General features: G+C 38.2%; 1 protein-coding gene across 1 annotated transcript in view; it reads right to left on the bottom strand.

Moving 5' to 3' along the window:
* The window catches only part of LOC121301702 (sterile alpha motif domain-containing protein 14-like), a 36,003-nt gene extending 16,125 nt beyond the window's left edge, over nt 1-19,878 (bottom strand). The window contains exons 1-4 of the mRNA XM_041231279.1: nt 19,512-19,878; nt 15,483-15,535; nt 1,310-1,467; nt 686-1,019 (exon numbers count right to left, since the gene is read on the bottom strand). Coding sequence (XP_041087213.1) covers nt 686-1,019; nt 1,310-1,467; nt 15,483-15,522 — 532 coding nt within the window. The 5' untranslated portion in view covers nt 15,523-15,535; nt 19,512-19,878. The remainder of the gene's footprint in view (nt 1-685; nt 1,020-1,309; nt 1,468-15,482; nt 15,536-19,511) is intronic.
* Between the last annotated feature and the right edge of the window lie 444 nt (nt 19,879-20,322).

Raw genomic sequence — 20,322 nt, 5'->3', positions numbered from 1 at the left:
TTCATTAATTAGGAAGCAATACATGCTGGCTCTGCCTGAACCTTCATGTTAATTGCCTTGCACTATTTCCTTACAATGTTAAAATTCATAATAATGTTACTGGTCCAGACTACACCCATGCATTACCTGTACCCTGTCAATCACTTTCATTATACTGGCATTTTAATTCAGCGCTGGGATTTTAAAACATTTTCCAGTATACAGTAGTTCCAGATTCAACCCATCTGTTACTAGTAAAATAAAGATGAACCATAAAGAGTTTAGCACAGAAGAGTGTTGGTCATAGAAATGGCATTTATTCTAGTTTATAAAGACATTAAAAAATAAACTAGTAAAATTCATATCAGTACTTATTATATGGAAAAGGGTCAATAAGATGGGAAAGCCAAAAATGTATGTTGTCTGTTGCCACATTATTTTTGTATGGAATCCTATGTAGGTTATGCTTTTAAACACTCAATACGGAAGTGAATTGCCTTTGATTGGCACTCAATTGTAAAGGTGAGGGAAGGACAGCTTTTCTTGTTTTGAAATCAACACATTAAAGAATGGACACCTACTGATAAATACTTCTTAAAAATGAGTACAAATACAAGTATCAGTACACCCCTGCTAAAGACCAAAGTTTTTAAAGATGGCGTTCAAATTAAACCGCTCAACCTTCCCACAGGAAAGCTAGCAGTACCTTCACTTTCGGTTCGCCTCTCTCTGCGCACGTAGATGGGCGAGCTATCTGAGCTGGGGCAGGACTTGGAGGGGGAGCTGGTGGGCGTGGAGCCCAAAGCCTCCTGCGATGAGGCGTTGGTGAGGGGCTGGTAGCGAGCGCGAGGGGCAGAGGGCAGGGTCTCTCCCATCTCCATGGTCCGTCGCACCACAGAGGTGTCGAAGGAGAAGGCGGTGCCCCTCAGGAGAGGAGAGGAGGAGGAGAGGAGGGAGTCTGGAGAGGGGGAGGACCCCCGCAGGACAGTGTGAAGTGGGGAGCGCATACTGTGCAGGGGGCTGCCGTAGCTATCCGACGACTGCAAGAAACAGAGAGAGGGGTTTTAGAAACACGTTATCATTTAGGTGAATCGGACACTTAGGTGCGACCTATACAAGAATAACACAGGATTACATCAATCACCTACCATAAAAAAATAGCTTATTCGTAACAATGTGTAACTACAAGCAAGGTTCGATCCTAAGTCTATGTAACCTTAAGGTTAATGATGGCACAATAAAGACAGAATGCCACAGATGATAACCCTTGAAATCTCTGTTGGATTTATTAACCAAGTATATGATAAGAGACACAAGCGACCATCTTTACCTTCCTGTCCAAGCTCTCATCTCCCTCCGTGGAGCTGAAGCTGTCCCGCAGTCTGGAACGGGAGGGCCGGTGCCTCTTGGCTTTGATGGAGAGCTGGGCACGAGCTTTCTGCAGGCTGCTGTCCAGGAGCTCTGTCTCTGGAATCGCCTCGTTTAAATCTAGAAGTCATTTAAAAATGAGTATAAATGAATAGAGTGCTAAAGCTTTATTCTGCCACAAGACTACTGCTGGAAGTAACCTCCTTATACTATAACCTTCTTATTCAGAGCTGATGTTTAGGGTTTTTAGTTATTTGTTGTTTCAGTTGCCAGTTCTCCAGACATATCATATATATTTATGCAATACAGGATCCTTTGAGGTTAATGAATGAGACTATATTTGTCGAACAGTTTTGAAAACATTGTTGCGTTTTTCACATGACCCCACAAGTATAGTTCAAGCAATTACAAAGAGATGATGCCCGAAGCATCCTCCTAATATCTGTAGCTATCAGGATTGTTGTGTTGCTGTGAATTATTTTACCCAGTATTAACATCAACTTAGCGCTGCATATTGCTTCCATTAGCTACGCATTAATACTGCAGAGGGGGAACGAGAACAGCACTGAAAGGGAGGTTTTTTTTTTCTGAAAGGAACTTTACAAGAAAAATATCACTAGGAAGAGACAGGAATGCAAGGATGCAAATACCTTGTGAGTCATAGGGGGTGCTGTTATACAATGTCAATGTGACTACAATTATCTGAGCCTGTAGCCTGCTCTCTGGTTATTTTCCCTCTGCCTTCAAAATTGCTCATATCACCCCCAGGCTTAAGAAACATTCTCTTGATCCTTCTTCTGCCCAGAACTATTGCCCTGTTTCTCTCCTCCTATTTCTCTCTAAAACCCTTGAGAGCTGTGCCTAATCAAACATTCTCTGCTCGATCCGCTTCAGTCTGGGTTCCGTCCTTCGCATTCCATAGAAACAATCCCCCCTCTCAATAAATAACTCCTTTCTGCTTGTGCTGCTTCCTTCTCCTCCATTCTAATTCTCCTTGACTTCTCCTCTGCCTTTGACACTATCAATCATGCTTTTCTCCTTTCCTCTCTCTCTGACCTATGAATCTCAGGCACGGCTTTTGCCTGGTTTTCCTCCTATTTTCCTCTAACCATTCTTTTCAGGTTTCTTGGCGTGGCTCTCTTTCTTCTCCTCACCTTCTCTCTACAGGTGTACCTCAAGGATCTGTCCTAGAACCCCTTCTATTCTCACTCCCGCTCATTAGGTACTCTTAGCTACTTTTGGCTTCTCATATCACTTATATTCTGATGATACTTAGATATTTTTCTCTTATCTTTCCTTTGATTCCCATATCTCCTTTCACATTGCAGATCGTCTCTCAGCAATCTCATCTTGGACACATTCACATCATTTAAAACTCAACCTTTCTAAATCCAACCTTTGCTTTCCTTCTGTTTCTCCTCTCTCCTTTGACCTCTCTCTCTAAGTCTCCCTTGATGCTTTCAATCCTTTTCCTCCACCTGCTAGAAAGCTAGGTGTTATTTTGGACCCTTCCCTCTTCTATTCTAAACACATCTCTTCACTAACACGTACTTGTCATTTCTTTCTTCGCAACTTGCAACTTGTCTGGAGAATCCAAAGTCCTGGGACTGAACAACCTTTCTCATTCAATTCGAATCATGTGACAGATGTGGCCCTTATAAAAACAGTTAGAAACCTTGTTCTACAGAATATAACAGCTCAGCAATGGCTGCCAGATTGAAATATTGCAATACTCATGTAATTAAATCCACAATGTAACTAAATGACAAAGTAATTCGCAAAACATTAGCTAAATTGTTGTTTTATTACAGTGTTACCAGTGAATTTTGTCCCGTAGGGGAAGGGAATGGCCTTTGGCTTCATCTAGGCATAAACCATGACCCAGGGATGAAGAAATCTCCATAACCCACTGTCTCGCAGTGTGGCCCAGCCCCCCAATCTATCAGTGTGCATGGAGGGCCGCTCAATTGATTCTGTCCTCATGGTCCTTTGGTGTCAAAGCCACCTTGATTAAGGGGCCGTAAACTGAATTACCATGACCAACAGAGCCCTGTAAAGTCATTTGCAATGATAGATTTATTGAGCTAGTAGCTGGAAGTAACCACTTTGAACAAAAGGGTAGGGGAATCTCCCCTCAGTGAAGGCTATTTATTGCTGTAAATGGGCCTTATTTTGTCGAAGGCCTGAAAGCAAAAATAGTCAGGTTTCACAATTATCTTAAAGTGAGATATGTGTTTAGCCTTCTGTGCTTTCTGCTCCCAGCAGAGCAGGACAATACGTTTGGCTAAAAGAGCCATACTGCTGAGCAGGTATCTACAAACATCAGATATGTTTGGTTTACTAATTAAATAAAGAGTTTACTGAAAGGTAGCAAATACATTTTAGCACAAAAGTCAGAACAAACAAAAAAAGATGTGGTTCAATGAGATTGCAGCTGGAAGACAGCTGCAGTATAGTCGAGCTCATTAAACATGTGTATAACTTGCTGAAACACAATCTATTTCCATTTTGACAGTACAGCTATGGCCCAAAGTTTTGCATCGCCTAGAACTTTCATTTCAATTTTTTGTCAGTTGTTCGTAACAAAGCAGTATGTCATTCAAGGGGTGCAAATCTGGTGCTATGGTACCTCATATAGCGCTCAGCAGAAAGAATTCTTATTTATCTTTTTAGATCTTTAAATGTGAGCAGTTCACTAATAAACAAGTGAAACGCTCCGTATTTCAAATCAAGAGTAGTTTTAATGTTAAAAAATCATCAGAGTAAGAATGTGTTTCGAACGGAATGTGTCTTCATCAGGTTCATAACACTTTGTAACATAAGTTAGCTCTTATTAAACAATGTGTTACGAAGAGAGAACTTACGATAGAGGAAAACACAGCACTAGCTTTGTTTTTTGATGTATTTATGGAAGATTGTGCAGAAAATCTGTCTACGTAACACCCTTGCACCAGGGCCCAGTGAGTCTTAGCACCGGCCCTGACACCGGCTCCTGTCCGGGTAGGTTCTGACCCAGGTAGGTCATGCCAGTGTGAAACGAGCTTAAATATTTCAGTTTTCATCCTGGCCTGCCCCATTTGAATTAATGGATTGTTGCCCTGCAAGCTTTTTTTTTTTTTTTCGTTCTTGTTAAAGATGATGATCCAAGCATTTCAGAAAAGAAAACAAATGACAAACTGAATTTTAACTGAGAGGCTTTGTTTCTTATTCAGTTTCTGTTAGCTATGCATACATTATGTGAACTGGCTTCCATTACAGCTATAAGATTTAGCATAGTGGTAAATCTTTTGTAAATATGGCCCAATATACATTAAGCATTTTACTTTCACAGCAATACAGTTTTGCTAGTTTGCGACTTTCCTCAGTTTTTAGCTGTCCATGTTCAAAAAACAGAAAAGTAAAAAAAAAACCAAAAACATTGCATTGTCATTGTGGCAGTCCATCATAACATGTTTATAATGGAAAATAATGTAAAGTAATTACCGTCTTTGAAGACGCTGTGAGTGTTATAGTAACTGAATTGCTAAGCCTATCCCACCTATAAACGCACTAGAGTGAGCATAGACAGAATGCTTAACAAGGACTTGCACACGTCTACATAAACCCTCGCACAAGCATACCCTCTGAGACAGTCATCTATCTATGCTGAATTACAAGAAATAGCTCATGTAGCAATCAAATAAAACTACCTAACATTGACTAATAGGATATGTAGATTTGCTTCACAACACCGCTTTCAAACCACTGCATAATGTACGATAAATTAAACTGACTCTGGCTGCCTCAAAGTACAAATTATTCCCTCTACAGTTTGTGTGCCTGTTATTTAAGCTTAGTGTACTTCAGACCTACAGGTTTAGATCTAGAGATAAGATCTACAAAATATTTTTCTGTTTAAAGAGAATAATAATTCTTCAATAACAGCCAGGACAGCACAAATTCAGCGTAACAGATCTGCAAGGCATTTCAATTGTTACTGATTATTGGTTTTAATTCCTATGAAGAAGTTGGAGTAGGAAGGTTTATTCTCCAGAATGACTCACACACAGAGTCTTAACCACTATGCAAAAGAGCCTTTCGCATTCATGGTGAGTTTTAACCCCATCTCACCAGCAGGGGTCAGAATACTACTATTATGGCTTCCGATAGGCTATTTTGTTTCTTTGATAACATGATGTTAAAAAAAGTTTTTTTTTTTTTTTCCTAACATTCTAGGTGATGCAAAACTTTTGGCCATAGCCGTATATACATTTTTTCAAATAGAACATAATATCCTAAAATATAAAAAATGTTATAACTCTTATAACTTCTTTAGCTGTAGGGCAACTCAATGGGGGCAAGAGATACCACGAAGCAATAGTTTCAACTATAAATATATAGGGGTAGATGTATTTAAAGTATTGCAGTTGTCGCAAGAGTTGCAAATCAGTTGCAAACAAGTCGGAAGTCTAGGGTGAAATGTACTAAACAAGCACCATGCTTTTAGTGACTTTTTAGGGAATGCTTTGTGGCAGCGGATTTTCTTTGTGGTTCAACCTTTGATGAATATGTGAGTGCGGGTATTCCTGCATAAATTCACAAAAATGGGGTGGAGTGCAAATGAGGGTTTTCAAATATTATAATGAGATGTACTAAAGCTGCCGGCAATTGCGACACTTACAATTGCATCAATTTGTCAAAAACTTTTGCAAAGGCATTTCCCAGTCTGCTTTTTCTCATGCGTTGTCAGTTGTGCTCATTGCCTGCTCAGCACCTATTTTTCCCTAAAAGCAGGGTGTACTTACAAGCCTTGAAAACTAATTTCTATGACATTTTTGGTTTCCCCAATGTGTTGGGAGCAATAGACTGCACACGTGTGCTGCTAACCCCTCCAGCTCATTCTGAGCATCTGTATAGGAATAGGAAACACACCTATTCTATTAATGTGCAGGAGGTTTGTAATTATGCACAATTTAGCACTGCACCCCTGACTAACTTAAATACAAACTGACAGTATACATATGGCTTATAGGCTACTCATGATAATAGAAATTAGTGGTACAGTATAACGCAAAATTTGTTGCTGGTCCCTTGAAATTCGTATTAATGAGAATTGACTTTCCTGCTGTAAGTATCATAACTAATCAATGCGATACCATGGTCTATTTTGTGTTCATTGTCAAGGCTACTAAGTAGGCCAAGTTAAAAAATAATAATAATAATAATAATAATAATAATAATAATAATAATAATAATAATAATACATTCAAATCATTTAGTTTCAATTTAAAATAATCTTTTATTCGCATTGTACATCAATGTGTACAATGCAGCAGCATGATTTATTTTACCGGTAGCCTACAGGCTAAAGTAAAAAGAAAGTGTGCTACTGTACAATATAGGCCTGCCCAAAACACATTACTGCTATTTCAGCACAATGATTTATACATTTAAAATATAGTGAGCACTATAAAATATTTATGTGTGCGATTTTATTGTATTTCTTTAAAGCCGACATCTCCTTATGTCGCACAAACGTCCAGTTTAGCGAGAGTTTACTGTATGATTATGAGAAGCTTTTTGATAGAAACACATTTTTTATTTGGGAGTTTGAAGGTGGAGGGTCCAGTATAGAATCTGATGGGACTAAACTGCCTTTCATTATTTATTTGAAAAAATGTCGCACTGCTCTCGCAACGCTAGAGATCTCGTTAAGATGACGCAACAAATACAAGTATATTGCGGCTCTCTTCATTAACATATTTGCTCTTTGTATACTTCGCAAAATGCAAATTGAAATATGTTTGCATTGCAACTGACCCATCGTACATCTACCCCATAGAGTGGTAATACCTGCATATCTCCCCAATTATAGTAAAAAGGAAGCAAAAAGGAAACAATATCTGTGTGTTGCTAGAGATAATTAGAGCTAAGAAAATTGATTTATTTCCTTAGATAGCACTCCAGCTATTTTGGGTTACAGATAACCTTAACAGTCTCTAATTTAGACTTCTGATTAGCTAAAGCTGACTGTGCTACATCTATATTGTAATTGCATTTCAAGATCACTAAGTAGATCTAGTAATGCTTTCTAACTGGACTCTGCTGTCCCTATGTGCTTGTCCTGCATTTAGTCTGCAGTCATTTTTCATTTGGGTCCATATTAAATAAAGAAGTGAGCTACCCTAGCGGATCTTAAAAATCAATCATTGATTTGATTGCACAAACCTGTCATAAGGTTTTAATTACTCTTCCTTGACACATTGCCTGTCTGCACATTTATACAGTAAGTGAGCACCATGTTGTAGCATTCAAATACAGTGCTTCCTCGATATCTGTCTATCTGTCTTACATGTGAAATATAGTCAAATATTGAAAACAGTGAATTAGGAAAGGGCTTATGCAGTGAAGTTTCTGACCCAAATGCAAATTACTGAATTGTCACTTATTGAACTGTTCACTTACCCAATGATCTTCAATGGCAATATAGACAGAGAAATCACAATGGCAATGCAATCTGTGATAAGGGGCATTGTTATCACAAGGGCAACTAGAATGGGATGAGCTGTTAGTAGGATGGTATCATGGTGGTAATATTTTCAAATGTTAATTTGCCATCACAATGACATGAACCAATACACCCTCTCTGGACCTACATAGCAGTGCCATTGTACCACATCAGTACTAGCAAGATTTATTCCAAATCCATTGTATCCCAATGGTATTTTTCTAACCTTCTTCAAATTCACGCATATAGAAGACAATACATACAGTTGAAAATCAAAAATACTAAATTATACAAGATATGAATTAGTTCTACATATTGTTACTTAGGAGAACAGAGGTTAAAGACAACTGCTAAATACACACACACGACAATGCACAACAAGATATGTGCACATACATGCCCATTACAGCCCATAAAACCTGGACGTAGGATAATAAAAGTGAGATTCTATTAAGCTGTCAGCAACAGCAGATTAGCGGTCTGACTAATGGGAGGTAATACATCAAGGACAAAGGGGGCTTGATGCCGGGCCAGTAATTGCACTTCACCCTGGCTCTGCAGCTCTCTGCTTCCTTCTCTTATCACATGTGAAGATCCAGCGTAAACCCCTCTTGTAATAATGCACTGTGACACTGACTAATATAAGATAATATGTTCAACTGCCCCTATCGTCTTTTATAGCACGACCCTGTCTTCCTGTAAGTAGGAACAAAAGCACTAGTTTTCTCTCACTGAAAAGATTACGCCCTGCCTGAATGATGTCATGCAGTTGTGACTTAATTCTCTTTTAATTCATTTTTAAAAGTGCACAAATGCAGACATTTGTATGCATATGCCAAAAGTTGGTTTTAAGTTTGTTCTGCAATTTTCGACATGCATTTTGCAGTATATAGAACCTGTTGTAAGGCAGATTCAGGCACAATGGGCAAGACAGCTCATCTAGTAGACTATGAAACAGCCAAAACAGCTTCTTTATTAAGCTAAACAATTTACTAGAAGCAAACTTATGCAAACAAAGCAAATGTGTATGTTTATTTTTAATGTAAGAAACATTAAATGCTGATTAAGGTGGACCTTTCTCCTTCAAAAATAAATGATTTCCTGCTCCCTCAAGCCAAAAAAGATGAAGTTGACCCTCTAATCCAGGGCAGTATCGAGGCCTTGTGTAATGTTTTACAGCACTCTAACTTAAAACAGGCACTGGAAGCATGTCCTACATTTTCAGAAACACGCAGTTACCTTTCGCAATGACATTCACAACTGAGCAATGAAATGTGAGCTCTGATTCTAGGGTTACATACAGTACAAATCTCTTTTCTGTCCCTGTAGTTTTCCGTGAATCAGGATGTGCTAAATAATGGCCTGTCTACGACCGTCTTCATGAGTGAAATTGGATTTGAATTGGACTGCAAGATAAATTCCAAAATGAAATTGGTTAAGACAATAAATAATTCAATAAGAAAAAGCTATTCAAGACATACTGTTAGTAATCCATTGAAGTGCCATGGTCCTATATATCAGGACCACTGTGCAATAGATATTCAAAATCTGTTGTGTTGCCACTGGTGGCATTGTTGTTTGCTCTACTAAGAGGTTCTCTAGGGAAATACACAGGTATGATAATGGTATCATAATGATATTGTCTGAAGGGCAAATATATCCTAAGGGTATGCACCTGCTCATCCACAAAGCTAGATACTGCTGTAGGAAATCCTTGTATGATCAAAGAGCCTGTGAGCAGGGAAATGGTTAAATATGAACAAGCTCCTAGCCAGATCCAGATCAAAGAGCTGCTTCTGATAAATTAATAATGAGCCCCGAGTGAAGACTTCCATCGGTTCATCAGGCCTGGGCTGGGGTGGGCTGCAGGAGTCATCACACTTTAATTGACTGCACAGTGTAACTGCTCATAGATCAATGCATCCTGGCTTCCAACCCTCATTATCAGCACGGTGGCTGGAGTCTGTGTGAATATCAGTGGCTTTCCCATCCCCAGGGGACAGGGCTAGGGAAAGCAAACTAAGGCTTGAAATCCCTTTTAAGCTGAAAGGACCATATTTATACTGAACAAGAGCCACTAAGGCATCATCTTATTCACTGGGGTGTCCCATTCTGTAGCAGTATAATCAAAACACTCCACAGGCTTGAGTTTAAAATCCATTCTTCAAGCTCAATTTACCTGTTGTCATGAGTGGAAAGAATTTTGGCCCTTATCACAAAACTAAGGTGACCAGATTTTAAAGTCCTTAAATTGGGATAGCTACAGGGAAGCTCTAGGGTTTTTATTTCCACTTTGGCAGTGATTTTTTAATTTTTTTTTTAATTTAATAAATCGACAATTATTTTATTATTTTCTCCCAATTTTGCCAATTATCTTTAGGCTCAGCTCACCGCTACCACCCCCGCTCTGACTCGGGAGCAGTGAAGATGAACACACGCTGTCCTCCGAAGCGTGTTCTGTCAGCCGTCCACTTTTTTTCACACTACAGACTCACCGTGCAGCCATCTCAGAGCTACAGTATCGCTGGTGTGCGGTGAGCCAAGGACACCCTTGCCAATCTAAGCCCCCCCGGACTGCGCTCGGCCAATTGTGCACCGCCCCCTGGAGCTCCAGTCTAGACTAGCCTGGACTCGAAACGGTGACCTCCAGTCTATATACTTTGGCAATGTTTGATCCAATATTGAAAGTGAATGTAGAGACTCGTGGTGATATTCAGCGTGGAATCTTTTTCTTTGAGAAACTTTTTTTGTGATTAAATTCTTATTGTTTTTGTAATTTCATTTCTAAACAACAAGTATAGTTACATTACACAGTGGCAACACAATAATATCAAATTCCGAAATTCTATTTTATTGCTGATTATTGCTGCAAATCTAGTCCCTTTTCTGCCTAAGAAACTGTATCTTCTCTCTATGACTTCCTTATTCCATCTAGCTCTATCTCCATCTCTATGCTATCCTCCAGTGTCTGCAAACCACACCCTTCCTGTATGAAAACATTACATATGTCAATATTTCTATTTATTAAATGGTTACTTCATAAAATCAATTTTGTTCAAAATATTTAATTCCTTACCGTTTAATATGACATGGTATTTGTTCTGTATATTTTTTTTCTATTGCAGTTTCTGCTTGGATTGTTAGTGGGTCGCGATTAATAGATACTTGGATACTTTTTTTCAGCCACTTTCTACTATTAAACTATTAATGTTAAAGGTGATGCAATGTGTTAAATATCCTATCTTTTGCAATAAATGAAGCATGCTAATCACTTTTTTTTTTAGTTTTGTTTAGAAGCTGCCCTGATTGCAGAAACAGGAATTTTCTTCTGAAATAGTTAAGTATGGTAAATGGTAAACCACAAAGGCAAACCCTTTAAGTTTCTCTGAATAGCTGTATTTCCAAATCCCCCCTTTAACATGCTGTAAGCTGATGGGCATCAATTAAAACGGAAAGGAACCTGTCAAAAATGTGTTCATTGCATGATAACATTTCCTGCCTGTTGCATTTTTTGATACCAATCAATGATCATGAGAACGCATCTACTGACAATCTAAATTAGATAGCTGAGGCTAATTTCTTTTCTGATCTTAGCTGGAGTTGTGTATAGTATATGCTGAGACACGGATCAAGCTGTAATAAGAAGAAATCGTATTCATTTTCTGATTAAATGAAATCCCGTCATTTCTTTACTTACAAGGAGAATACTATTTAGTCTTCCTTAATAGAAGCATAAGCATTAGTCTGTGTAAAATGCACTGAGAAGCTTTCAGATTGTCAGGAGATGATTTCTCATTATCATTGATTGGTACTGCCATAGACAAGGCAGGAAATGTCATCATACAATTAACACATTTTGAACAGGTTCCTTTCTGTTTTAAGTGATACCTGTTGGCTTAAAACATGTTAAAAAGGAAATTTGGTTATAAAACGATTTGGAGAAGCTTAAAGGGATTGAAGAAAAGTTCTGGGAACAATGGAACCAGTGTTCCAAAAGAGGGACTGTCCCGCCCAAAATGGGACGCCCGGTCACCTTACACAAAACCAACTCTCCACACAATTTGAACATGAAATACCTTGTCATGGATTAAACGATTGGAAATATCTTTACGTAGCAACCACAGGGTTACTAGTTCGAACCTCCATGCCCCCACTGCAACTGGAACCGTCTTGAAACGCACTAGAAATCAGACATTCATTTCCATCAGCAGCTGATCGAGATCAAATCAATTTCAATTAGGATTTTGTAGAACTTGATCTCTCCAGCTAGCACTGATAGCGGAAGTTACGTGATGAGCAGCCAATACTCAGACTGCAGAAATAAACAGGGCTCTGAATGTATTATATTGTCAGATTAGTGAATGAATTTATAAATAGAAATGATTAATGTCCGGTTGCAGATTGAACTGTAGACTGTAGGTGGAACGGATGGTATCCCCAATTTGATATTTGAACGAGGTAAGATTTTACAGACAGGTTTCATGGTGCAGATGGAAATGTGGCATTATGCTGCAGTTGGGTGTGAGTTTAAAATCAGCTGTCTTTGTTTCCATCAATTGCTACTCTGACAGCCCCAGTTAGGAGTCTCTTTGGCAAAAACCGGTCACTCCAAATGGCTTTGATGGAGGAAGTCAATATGCAAAACAAATACGTAGCTATGGATCATTTATCATGACATCAGTAGGAAGGGCTCTTCATTTTTGTTTGTTTGTTTTGTTTTTTGATCATGTGATGTCCTTTTTTTTAGCTGACTTCATTCAATTAAACTCTTGGAAAAATGTTGATTGTGAAACATTTTGTGAAACAGCCCCTTATTTTTACATTCAAACTGAACGCAAATACAGAGTGAAGTTAAATTGGTTTAATGAAAACATAATAAAGAGGAAACTGTTATTTGCAAAACAGTTTTTACAACAATTCATGAAGATTTTAAATCACTTGTGTCAGTTTTTTTTTAAAATTCTTATTATAAATGAAACAGAATCATAGTCTCATTATGGGAGAAAAAAGCAAAAATGATTTTGTTTCACAATCAACGCTTTCTCACAGCTCAGTATAACTTTAAAGGGATGTCACATGACCAAAAATAAAAACCAACAACGAAGAGCTGTACAGATAGGGTAGTGGACTGTAGTCTCAAGATATTGGATCGCCTTACAGTTACAATGCGCACGCAGATGGAAAAACAGCATCCCTAATTAGGAATGTCACTTGTAGGCAATTAACTTATAATAGATACAGTGAGTAATTAAAGCAGCCAGTAAGATTGACGCACTGTAAAATATTGGATTATATTTCTTGTCCTCCTGGCACAGATAATTTCCATTCAGTCAGCAGCAATGCAAATCATATTACATGATTCTATGGCCTACAACCTTGGCACATTTACAAAAAAAAAGAAACTAGAGTCACAAACGTTATTAAGCTATTAAACCTATCATCTTTGTTTAAGCATATTTATCAGGTATAGGGCCCCCACTAGCTATAATAAACTAAATTTTACCTCTTACATTTATAAATATAATTCCAGTTCACAAAGAAACTCTATCTAGGGACAAACTATGGAAAATTAAAACTAGCATTCAGAAATTGTCTACAGCGATATCAGTGCCTCAAAATTGAGAAAGGACGGAGCACAAGGAGGTTAAGTGACTTGCTTAGGGTCTCGCACAGTGAGTCAGTGAGTGAGCCAGGATTTGAACCTCCTGGTAACAAGCTAGACTAATGTTGGACAAATAGACCTGTACATAAAAACCCTAAATTATGTATGTTGCAAACACAAGGGCAGCTCTTACTGCTAGCAACATTCGTCAATGTAAAGCGCGCCTGACTTTATCCTGAGCTTCTATTACTCCAGCTGAGGTATGACATACAGGAGGGTAAAAGCACAGATCTGCAATTCCTTCCACTGCAGTAACATGCCCATAAACATTAACCCTTCAACTTATCAAAGTAGGGGTCTGAGAAACAAAATAGCTATATTAACTTGTTGATAATTCACAGAACAAAAGCGGCTTCACGCTGCACTATTGAATTTAATTTAATTGTCAATATTTTGTAAGGAATTTCTTGATTTTGTGGCATCATGCTTAAACGACTATTTTAACAAAGTTGTTCTTAATGAATAGAGTTGTACTTGAAAAGATTCACCCCATTAAAGTAAACAAAAATAAATACAAATCAGGTAAAGAAGCTCAAATTACTATCGAAAGGTAACGCCATTTACTTTAAACCTTAAATTATCACTTTTTAACAGCAGATTTGAAAAAATCTGGAATTTCAATTCTAATAATCATTATAAAGCCAGGGATTTCATCCGTATCTTCAAACACAGAATTTAAGTCAAATAGTCTAACCGAAACATTTGTCTCATTGAGTGCATTACAGAATGAGGTGCAATGACTGACTACTTAAGTCAAGCACATTAGACAGCTATTATGCATTCAGCAACATACCTTCTTTAGTGTAGAAGTTTAGCTAAGCTATCGAAAGCATGCTATTATATATGTGCTCCTATTAAAGCACAACTCCTCAGGCCTCGAGCAGTCCTGACTATCTCATTCAGTTCTGCGCAGCATTAAAATAGAATTGCTTTTGTTAATCGACTTTGGAAAAGTCATTTTAAAAAAATGCATGTGTTATACCAAAACTGTCAATTTGACGGTTTTACCCTTACATTATATCAGAGGGATTCCAGTATAGTGTATCAGAGTAGCTGCTATTTGATTGCAAGTGTAGCACCCAAATATAGCGCCTGGGTGCTTCCCAAGAGCAATCCTAGATCCGGTATAAGCCTCGGCTTGTTTGCCAATAATTATTGCCTGCCCAACATCTCCCTGCCCCCTATATTGGATTTAATACAGCTCATGAATAAATCAAAAGAGGTTAGCAACTGAGACAATCAGTGCCCCCCTCCCCCCTTCCTGGTTTCATTCCCTAAGGGCCAGGGAGTAAGGCTCTATATAACTAAATAACGTTCTTCAAAAAAGAGCTAGACAGTCCCACAGTGCAACAGATTGCAAGGCGGAAGGTGTTTTTCCCTTCAATGAAGTGCAGTAGTGTTGACGGTGGGTTACTGTTGATTTAGATTATTAGATCTTCATACAATTGCTAGAATTAACCAGGCATCACTAAAACTATTTTGCTACACTATTAAAACTAGATTAAAACACTTCTTCTATTGGCAGGCAATCAACATAGGTAACACATGTCATATTTTAAATCAGGGATAGCACACGCAGTGACATTGTGTGCTAAAACAAATTGGCTTGTGAGAAACCCTACCCTGCATTGAGAGGCAGCAGTTCAGTCTACATGCCTCAAGCCTGCCCTAGGCTGAAGGGACCACCTTTTCTCTTAGGGGACGTATTTGTAGATTCATATGTCGTGTATATTCACTATCATAAAAACAAAAAATAATAATTTTCTGCATTTCTTAAATAACCCCTACAGAATGTTATGTTAGCACCAGCTGAGGCAAAAACTATGAACGAAAAAGCCTGCACATGTGACTCAGCTCTTTGCCCTTTTGGTTTTTTAAATGGAAACCTTGTAGTGGTTGCGCTGGCAGTGGTTGTGCTGACAGTTTTGCAGCGATGCACAGAATCACGACTTCTAAGCAAGTTGAGATGGAAATGCATGCACTCACCAAAGACATTCTCAGATTCTTCTACCTTTTTGGAAGACATGATACAGCTGGGGCTGTGGAGAGAGATAAACAGGGGCGATCAGACATGCAGTGACACCTGAGACAAGGAGCCACAATCAAATTTCCTTAATGTCATTCCTACCAATGTCACCCTTTGTCTAACATCCACATATTGAAATGTCTTGGCTAGATTGTAATGGGAATAAACGGGGATAAGTGTCTGATAATGTTAATTATTACACTCCAGTTAACATCTCTTACATTTAATGATAATACAACTGATTTTCACCCCACTTAATATCACTTTAGGAAACAAAAACACATAACAAATAAAAATAAAAAAGTGTTAATTATAAGTTGCTATACAGTATTCAAATGTTCTGAAAAAAAAATACAGCTGTTAACAGCTACTGTAAGTACATGGTCATTTAGATAAATACATTGCCTGCAAGGTGTCTCTTATTGAATGCAGTTACAATAAGAGACTCAGAAATAAGAGACTCAGATTTAACCAACTTGTGCTCAGTTTATGCTACTGGCAGTTAGTGCCCAAGGAAAGTCATATTGAATTCCCGGGAGATTATCCGCAAAACTGGGACGATCCATGGAAAACAAGAACACGTGGCAGTAATGAGTTTTTATCCCATGAAAACATATCTGTGTGTGTGTGCCTCTGTGTGTGTGTGTGTGTGTGTGTGTGTGTGTGTGTGTGTGTGTGTGTGTGTGTGTGTGTGTGTGTGTGTGTGTGTGTGTGTGTGTGTGTGTGTGTGTGTGTGTGTGTGTGTGTGTGTGTGTGTGTGTGTGTGTGTGTGTGTGTGTGTGTGTGTGTGTGTCTGTGTGTGTGTGTGTGTGTGTGTGTGTGTGTGTGTGTGTGTGTGTGTGTGTGTGTGTGTGTGTGTGTGTGTGTGTGTCTCTGTGTGTGTGTGTGTGTCTCTGTGTGTGTGTGTGTGTGTCTGTGTGTGTGTGTGTGTGTGTGTGTGCTGTGTGTGGGCGCACCACGGCGGCGCAAGTGTCACACACAGGTGTGTGTGTCCGTGTGTCTGTGTGTGTCTGTGTGTGTGTGTGTGTGTGTGTGTGTTTGTGTGTGTTCAGGCTGACAGTAAAATGTCTTGCTCAGCAAGTCTCTCTGGGAATCCTGTGACCGATATAGACGAACAAGGTGCTCTAATATTAATGACGTAATATTTACATGTGCTTCCCCGAACACAGCAAGAATTTAAATTGTGTAGATGACACTTTCTAAATACGTAATGGTAAGATCATTGTTACATAACCCTTTTTTCTAGTAAAAGCTAGTAGTAGGCATCTTTTCAACTTTTATTGCTGTGTTTATAATGGATCCAGTTCAAAAAAACATTTTTTTTTTTTTTTTTATATATAATGGAACCAGATCTAATTTAAATACCTGAACAGTTTAGTGAAATGTACACAAATGCTTTTGTGTATTACTGAGAAGACAATAGCATTTCTAACAAGTATTTAATTCTAACACAATTAACGTATGGATTTATACAAAGTAAAAAGCAATAGCCCAACCCATCGACACACAGATCATGCCATGGAGTAATGTCCTGTACACTGTATAATACTGTATATCTGAGAGACGATTTTATCCAAAGTTCAGGAACATTTTAGTAAACATATTTTAAATTAGGGAATTGAACAAATAATGTGAAGTGTAAGCGTACAATATTCTTTTTGTTTAAAATAGAGTCGATGTTACCCAATTTTCAGTAAGCCTTTTTCAAAGTCTTAACCCTTTTTTTTTAATTATTTTTGAATAAAACCTTTGAATGAATATCTTATTATTAGCTGTTCTTAAGGAATCGTTATAAAACATGCTGCCTCCATGTACTGTCTTCTAATGTTGTGAAAATGTGTTACTACAATTCTACTCTACTTCACAGTGAGGCCTGACACCAAACAAGACTCCTTAACAGCTGAGAGAGTTAGCTTGTAGGTGTGAAATTAGCACAGTCTCTGCATTTCAGAGAGAACAAACAGCTCGCGTCTGGTTAGAAAACAATAGCACCCTTGCAGGAATCAGAGCAGGGGGCTCAGGTACACAGCTCTCCTGCTTTGGGGGAGCAGACCTCCCTGCTGGAATGAATGATGAAAACACAGCCGGTAGGTACTGTACTAACCAACAGAACAAGGTGCTTTTTTATTTTAGCCAACAATCTTGTTAACCCAAAATAGGTTCAGAAATCTCATATGGAAATTGGGACATACCCTGTAGTGTTGATACATTATAATTCCTCTGTTTTTGTATTTATATTTCTATCTGTTAGTGGTTGCAATGCCACAAGTTAAGCACTTCTCTGATCATTAACTTGAACAGGATCGTATTTCTAAAAGGTTTGTGGGCAACACCACAATCCTACATGAAAGAAAGGCACAATTACCAGACGGGACAAACCTTTACCGAATAGGGGACTGATGTAGGATTAAATATTTATGAGAGATGAGTTTTGTATGTATAAACTACAGGAAAGCAACACACAAGCAATATGCCCTGTTTGTATCTGGGGAATAGGCTGCAATTTAATATATATGACAAACAGATGCATACAAGACATTGTCCTGACCTAGGGATTGTGGTTATATGCAGTGTATGAAATTACAGCACACAATGAGTCTAGTGTACCGAATAAGAACCCCTGCCACATGTAGCACACACTTCTGTGCAATATAAAAAATAGCTGTATCTACCTGTTGCAACTCAGTTGCAGTCCCGATGGATAACATACTCATAGTAAGTGCTTGGTTGGCAGGTGCTTCCATATCCAAGCGGCACAAATCAATGATGATTCCCAAGCTCTAAAATGTGATGACTCCCCCTATGGGCTGCTCTGAAGACCACACTTACCAGCGGCTCTCCACCCCACATACATCTGTCGATATGTACAGAATTAATATATGCGATGCCATGAAATCTAAAATTACAAAATTACTAAGCCAGTTCAGTTGTGTTATGTACATATTGTTTTTCTTGCTAACCCATATTATGTTATTATTAATGTATTTTGCTCATTGACATTTGCAGAGATAATTTTGTGTGATTTATGCATGATAATGTACAAGTTAATTATCTTAAACTACAGAAAAATCTTGATATTAAAGGAACAGTTGCAAATATTATATATGCTGTGAAAAACATGTCATTAAAGATTACTGTCTGACAAGATTTAGTTTTCTTAAATGTTGACTATTTTGACTGCTCAAAGACAGCTGACTAAAAGTACAATCAGTAAATTATTGTACTAATAGCACCTGAATAGCTTTTTATAAATATTGATAACCTGAATATAATAGCAATACAAAGCAATTCGTTCATTCATCTGAAATACTGTAAATCTAATTATATCATTCCCACTTTGTAAATATTCACTCAAATATTCTTAATATACATACATACATACATACATACATACATACATACATGGGGGTGGAATATCTTTGAATGATATCTTCCAGCATATTCTGTATAGCACAGATGTAATATATACATTCTAATTTTAACTAATCTAATATAATACATTACATTTTCAGCTGGGAATTAATGAAAGTTATTTTTTCTTTGTTGTTCAAAAACATAGATTGAGTTCATAGTTGCCTGCCCTGACAGGAAATATTAATATTTAGCAGCATTTGGTTGTTTTAGGTCTAGGTAGCCTTTGCTTAACCCATCGTAAACATTGTGGTGCTGAAAGGACAGCTCCTGGTACTAAACGCATCTAACGTTTATGAACCTAGCTTCCATTTAAACTCCCACAGTAATATGGAGTAATGACTTTTTTCCCCCAAAAGTTTCTAAATCCTTCCTTCAGGGCTAGCCCAGGGTAACATTGTAAGCCTGTCAATACACCATGTACAAAATAAGGTCCCTCTAAAGTGCAAACATGAACATTTGTTAAATAAAAGTTGACTGAAGCAGACAGACCGACTTCTCCTTTAAAAAAGCTGAAGCCACTGTTCTAAAAATAAATGTGCTATGGCATCCTTAAGGAAAGAAAAAGGTGCACTCACCTAAGACACAGGCATGCCACAGAAAGAAAACAGCATCTCAAAGTCCCATAGTAGTGTGCAGAAACAGTATGTCCTTTTATTTCTTTTTTTAAAGGAGACCTTGTATCCACATAGGCAGGCTCACAGGACTGGCTGCATCAGCAGCTTCGATTCCAAACCAAGGACAGTAGTTTCTGTGAAGGGAGGAAAAGCAAAGAGGTTCTCAATTTCATCTACACTCTAGCACTGTAGCGTCTTGATTGGGCAGTTTGTGATTTTGAAAGGGGAGGGATTGCAAAAATGGGTGGGGTGGTGTATAGGAGCACACAGATACACTCAGAAGCCGCTGATTTTAAGAGTCATTAAGGAACAGCTATTGCTCTTCTTTCCCCTCCTGTCTCTCTATTTACATTATGAATGTGTTAGTCCCCTGAGTGAGTTAATACTGCTCGAATTTGGTGATTCATTGCCGTGTCACCATCACTGATGAAGTAATGTTGCACCCCCGCCCCCTTCTTTGCCATTAAGATTCAAAGAGTGAGGTGACAGATTGCAGATAGCGGAGACTGTCACAGATAAAAAAAGAAACCTTAAAAAGTACCCTGTACAAATTGTAAAATGCTTTGTGATTTAAAGCCTGTGCTGGTGATATCACCTGAGAATACTGCTCTCATACAATGTATAACCTCCAAACGCTGCAGGATTATACTGATTAGGCTCACAGGAAGGTAGTAAAGGGCACTTACAAGGGGCTGTAAACAAACAGGACTGTCAACAAATGATAAGTCAGATTTGTAAAAATGTTGTAAACAGACAGCCAGGATTTGCAGCC

Source organism: Polyodon spathula, chromosome 28 (assembly GCF_017654505.1).
Source record: "Polyodon spathula isolate WHYD16114869_AA chromosome 28, ASM1765450v1, whole genome shotgun sequence".
NCBI classification, from domain to species: domain Eukaryota; kingdom Metazoa; phylum Chordata; class Actinopteri; order Acipenseriformes; family Polyodontidae; genus Polyodon; species Polyodon spathula.
The sequence above is the reverse complement of the archived record's forward strand: the minus strand, read 5'-3'. Positions and strand labels throughout refer to the sequence as shown.